The sequence below is a fragment of the Pristis pectinata genome, chromosome 25 (genome assembly GCF_009764475.1).
Source record: "Pristis pectinata isolate sPriPec2 chromosome 25, sPriPec2.1.pri, whole genome shotgun sequence".
NCBI classification, from domain to species: Eukaryota; Metazoa; Chordata; class Chondrichthyes; order Rhinopristiformes; family Pristidae; genus Pristis; species Pristis pectinata.
The window spans coordinates 7072935-7078934 of NC_067429.1; the positions used below are offsets into that span (position 1 = coordinate 7072935).

Consider the following 6000-nt stretch of genomic DNA (forward strand, 5'->3'; position numbering starts at 1 on the left):
TGAGGGCAATAACTCTGGGTATTAAAATCAAAGCCTGCTCCCAAAACTCGGAACCTGTTTGGAGGAGGTTTTCTTTCTGGGTGGCTGAGCGGAGAGGATGAGGAAAAGTGTCGGAGAGTCAGAAAGAGAGGTGATAAATTGGTTTATTATTGTCACATGTACCGAAATACAGTGAAAAGCTTTTGTTTTACAAGCCATCCAGACAGATCATTCCAGGAACTGTCAATGTTTCCCCTCACAGATGCTGCTCAACCTTCAGAGTTCCTCCAGGAGATTGTTTGTTCCTGCAGATTCCAGCACATTAATTCTCTTGTGTCTCCCTCTTATATTCCCACCGTTGGTGATGACCCACCCTATAATGCACATTTGTATTCAAATTCAATACCCATGCTCGATCTCCAAAATATCTCCAAACACAAATTCATCAATAATATCTACGAAGGGAGAATGGTGAGTTGGCTTTTGTTTGTTAGTTTTCTTGCCAAGAGTCCGTTGCTAAGTAATACCACCTCACGCTGAGCACAATTTCTGACAGTACTCACCTATGGTCACTTAATTACTGCATGGTGTAATAAGAGGTCTTCTGGGAGTTCTTGGACTGACTGCTGATGTCTTCTCACAGGTGTAACCTCCCTCCCATGGGTGGAGCTTTTGCCCAAGACATCGGAACAAAAACTAACTTGGTGACAGCAAATCCAAGCATCATTGCAGAGAGGTGAGAGACCATCTTCAACCTGCCAAATTTCAGCTACCTTCCCTTTCTGGTGAAGGAGGAGGGGCCTCCAGAGTTGGGACAACACAATGACATGATGTTCCAAGAGTACGAAGCCCATTTTTTTCTCCTAGAACAGGACTCGGGTGTTTGAAAAAAATATGTGAAAAAGTTGTGAAATTGTGAAAAATGTGGCCAGGGTCATTGAGGGAAAAGTAATGCCTGCTTTGCCAGAGAAGTGTTCATCTGTTGAATGACTAATATCATGTTGTGTTGGTTTATGTGATTTCTTCTTGAGATAAGGTCTTGATTTCAACTGGTTGCTTGGGCGGTTCATAAACCTGACCTGGTTGAAAGAAAGAAAGACCTCTCTCATTCACTTCCCATCATCTTGTCGAGTACAGTGATTGGAGGCCTCGGAAATGTTGACAAACCTATTGCTTTGTGTGGGGATTGCAACATGGTTGGCGGTGGGGTGGAACTCAATGTGGAGAGGCGTTATGAACAGTTTGGATTGGCAGCGAGGCAATAATGTGTGTTTTTCTCTTGACAGGTATGGAGAACTCCAAGATAGGAGGAAGCCATTTTTCACCAACTTGACCATCTACAATGATGCTCTTCTTCTCTTGCCTGCCTTCTCCTACACCAAGAACACAATTCTTTCCTTCAGGGCTCTTTATACTCTACAAGACTTTCAGGCCAAGCAAGAGGTTGTCTTCTTCAATCCCGTGTACCTAAAACATCTGAGTGAATTCTGGCATTCTAAGGGCATACGGGCCAATCGTCTCTCCACTGGCATAATGGTCGCGAGTGTTGCAATAGAACTTTGCGAAGAAGTGTGGATTTATGGGTTTTGGCCCTTTAAGGAAAATGTAGATGGACAGCCTATCTCACATCACTACTTCGACAATCAGCTTCCCAAGCCAGACATTCATGCCATGCCATTAGAGTATCAGCAGCTCTTGCAGATGCACAGTAAAGGAATCATCAAGCTTCAAATAGGCGAGTGCCAGGTAGATCCATAGGAAAGAGACAGCATTTAACTTCAAGTCAGTAGAACATTAGACTGCTGGTCATAAAGCTGGGCTTAAATGAGCAATGGCTCAGTTAGCTTGACTTCCATTAGGTAGAGCCTTCAGGATCTGGGTTGCCGGTGGCTTGCATTTGATTGGTTGAGTGGTGTTGATCTTTTCCAATTGGAGAAAGTCTTGATGATTGGGCATTTTGGCTGTTCATTACATTGTGACTAGAAATTATCATGAGGTCACTGACAACTAACCAATCAAAACATAGGATTATTGTTGTGAGGCAACTTTCAAAGGAAATGAGGGTGCTCCAATGAACATCTCAGGGCTTGTAGGCGATAGGGAGATCCCAAGGTAGGAGAACACAAAGAACCAGCCGCATTACTATGTTTTTCCTTTGCCTTCTCTGAATCTTGAGACCCTCTTACCCACCATCAGTGATACTTACCTGTTCCATCTTCACTTCTAAAAGCTTCAGACTGGTAAAGAACAGAAGTCTTGCATTTTTTGGTAACTTCTTTCATGTCCCAAAACATTTTACAGCAATAAACTATTTTTGGAGAGTTGCAACATAGAAAACTTAGCATCCAAGCTTTACATAGTAAGCTCCCACAAACAGCAAAGTGATAATCACCAATTGTAGACATAAATATTGGCTAGGACATCAGGAATAGCACCCCTACTGTTCTTCAGAATACAGGCCATCCCCACTAAACAAGCAGGTTCCATTTTTACAGACGGCCATGTGTTGATTCTGTCCTTAAGTTGGAACACACACAAAAATTGCTTGATGCGTTAAGCACACCTCTACATTATTGTAATGAATGGCATCAAAAGCACTTAAGACTGATTTGAAGGAACAATTAGTAAAAGTAGAGAGAAAAAGGAAACTAGTTTTACCATTCGTAAGAATGAACGTTATGTACGTAGGTCGGACTTTTGAAGTTAATTAGTTTATTTGAGCTTGTTTGTCTGCACAGGTGTCTAAAATTCAGGTGCTCGTAACCTGTGGAGGCCTGTAGTGGCATGTTGCCTGACTCTCTCTTGATGACAACAATTCCAGCCAAATAATCACACTCAACAGAGTTCTGTTTCCAATTATTTTATTAACCCTTGCATTCACTGATTACTTAACATGCAATCGTACATGTACTCTTTATTGCTAAGATGAGATGTTACCTGACCAGGTTCACGACGAGGAGTTCTGCTGACTCCCAGACCTGGGGGTTTACATCTTTGTGATGGTCGGTCTCTGGAGTGGGTGCTTGCATTGTCTGCAGCGACCCTTTTATATGATTTTGTTCTGATCTTCTAAAGGCTTTTTTGCTGTCTTTGTCCAGTCCTGTTGTCGCACATTCCATTTATGGATGTTTTTTTTAATTTTTACTTTCTTCACATCTGTTCCCTTCTAACAGCCTTTAATTGCTTGTCCTCTGCTATGATTTGAAGGTTCATTAGTGATAGCCTCACTCCCTCATCCATCTTCTCGACTCTGAGCCAGAACTTCTCTTCAACCTTGGTAGAAAGAGCTCTGTGTGCTGAGCCTGATGGGATACTTGACATCTTGTCTCTGGCTACAGACACAGAAATTTTACTGTCTACCTGAGAGAGCTAACAAGTTTAAAGTCTCAGTACTACATACCAGTGTCATCTTAGATTCTTGTTCCTGGATTAAGTCCCTGGAATGGACCTTGAACCCACAAATTTTCCATTGCCAAGAGTGTTACCAACTGAGCCACACCTGAAACAAGATTTGAAACCTCATGTTCTGAACTAGAAGCTAAAATTTGAGGAAAACTCAGTGGAAGGTTGAAAAATCCTTTCTCCTGGTTAAATTAGCTATCCCCCTGTGATTGGAATCCCTCCCCAAACTGCAGATGATTCAATGGGCAGGAAAGCAAGTAGCTATTTGGACAACTACTTAAATCTTACACTGGTGACCCCAGTTGGCAGGTGCTGTCCACCACCCTTCCTCTTGGAGTGGACAGGAATTGGGCTGGTGGCATTTAAAGGAAACCTGCTGGTTAATATCTCTATGACTTCCTAAAGGGCAAATGGAGAAGGTACCAGACCTGTTTCCCACTAGGAGCGCATGCTCGTGCTAAATACTGTATGTAACCCACAACCCTCTGAACTTGTAACCCACAACCTTCTGTCTATGGAAAATGCCGTGCCCTGCCTGTCTGACCAGAAGGTTGAGACAACTTCTCTGTCCAGAGAAGTCTGTCCACAACTTCTCTGACCAGAGGTCGAGATCCATGGTATTGCTTAAAGCCTCATCACACAAATGCAGAAGGGATCATCCTGAACAAAGTTAACAGAATTAACAAAAATAAAGATGTGATGGTCTTGGAGGAAAATTCACGACAATGAAACCTGGGCTAAAATGATTAAATTATGAGAGAGGTTGTGTAGGCTATGCTTCCATGTCATAGATTAAGGGATGATCTAATTCTGTTTAAATTGAGCATAGGATTTGAAAGGGTAGGTAGGGAGAAAATATTTCCTCTGTTTGGGGTAGAGAAACATACAAATGTACAAATTAGGAGCAGGAGTAGGCCATTCAGCCCCTCGAACCCTACTCCACCATTTATTAAGATTGCCACAGATCTAATTGTGACCGCAACACACATTCCTGTCCACACACAGTAACCTTTCACCCCCTTGATATCAATCTCAGCCTGAGAATATTCAATGTCCTTGCTTCCACAGCCTTTTGAGGAATAGAATGCCAATGACTTCTGAACAACCATGAGAAGATTCTAATATTAGCTGGTAGGCATTCAAGGTGAGAGGGAGTAGGTTCAAAGGAGATGTGCGGGGCAAGTTTTTTTAACACAGTGAGTGGTGGGTGCCTGGACTGTGCTGCCAGGGGTGCTGGTGGAGGCAGATACGATAGAGGTGTTTAAGAGGCTCTTAGGCATATGAATGTGCAGAGAATGGAGGGATACGGACATTGTGTAGGCAGAAGGGATTAGTTAGACGTTTATTTACTAGCTTAATTAGTCAGCACAACATCGTGGGCCGCAGGGCCTGTTCCTTGGTTCTGAAACATTTTGTTTCACCTCTGTCTTAAATGGGTGCCCCCTTATTTTTAAACAATAAGACAAGATTTCTTTATTAGTCACATGTACATCGAAACACACAGTGAAATGCAGCTTTTGCGTAGAGTATTCTGGGGGCAGCCCGCAAGCGTCGTCACGCTTCCGGCACCAACATAGCATGCCCACAACTTCCTAACCTGTACGTCTTTGGAATGTGGGAGGAAACCGGAGCACCCGGAGGAAACCCACACAGACACAGGGAGAACGTACAAACTCCTTACAGACAGTGGCCGGAATTGAACCTGGGTCCCTGGTGCTGTAATAGTGTTACGCTAACCGCTACACCACCGTGTCCGGTAAACCCTCTGGTTCTAGATTCTCCCACAGGAGGAAACATTCTCTCCACATCTATCCTGTTGAGACCCCTCAGGATTTTGAATGTTTCTGTCAAGTCACCTCTCCCTCTTCAGCACTCCAGTAGGTACAAGCCAAGACTGTCCAACCTTTCCTCAAAGGACAACTCACCCTTCCCAGGTGTTAGTAAAGTTTCTCTAAACTGCTTCCAGTCTAGTCACATCCTTCAATAAACAACAAGACTAAACCTGTACTCAGTACATGAGGTGTGGCCTCATCAATGTTTTGAAGCATAACCTCCCTAACTGTGTATTGAATTCTACTGTCAATAAACAATAATATTCTCTTAGCTTTCCTACTTACTTGTGGTACCTGTGTGCCTCGTGAGTCATGGACTAAGACACCAGATCCCTCTGCATCTCACAGCTCTGCAATCTCTCACCATTTATATAAGATGCTTTTTTTAAATTTTTCCTGCAGAAATAGACAATTTCACACGTAATGCTCCATTTGCCAGATCTTTTCCTGATCACTAAACCTATCCACATTCCCTTGTAGCTCAACTTACTCTCTGACCTATCACTGAGGGGGTGTAGAATGCAGAATAGGGGCCATCAATGTCAGAGATGGGTTGCGTAGTGGTGACATCAGAGAGGATCATCTCACAGGGAAGGGTGGGAATATTGCTGGCCAGTAGCACAAAATATCATGTAACGTTGAGTTGACCCAACATATTGTGCCTCTGATATTCCAGATTTAAGAGGCAGAGTATCATGATTTGCTATGACCCTATAATGCAGGTTACAGGCAGAAGGCAAATTCCCAAAGTAAATCATTGTAGTTTAGAACATGATGTAAGAATCGG

At 43.1% G+C, this 6000-nt stretch overlaps 1 protein-coding gene across 1 annotated transcript in view; it reads left to right on the forward strand.

The window, feature by feature from the left end:
• Positions 1–5484, forward strand: part of LOC127583117 (alpha-2,8-sialyltransferase 8F-like) — a 29330-nt gene extending 23846 nt beyond the window's left edge. Inside the window, exons 7-8 of the mRNA XM_052038882.1 lie at positions 623–715; positions 1266–5484. Of these exons, the coding sequence (XP_051894842.1) occupies positions 623–715; positions 1266–1737 (565 nt within the window). The 3' untranslated portion in view covers positions 1738–5484. The remainder of the gene's footprint in view (positions 1–622; positions 716–1265) is intronic.
• Positions 5485–6000: the final 516 nt, after the last annotated feature.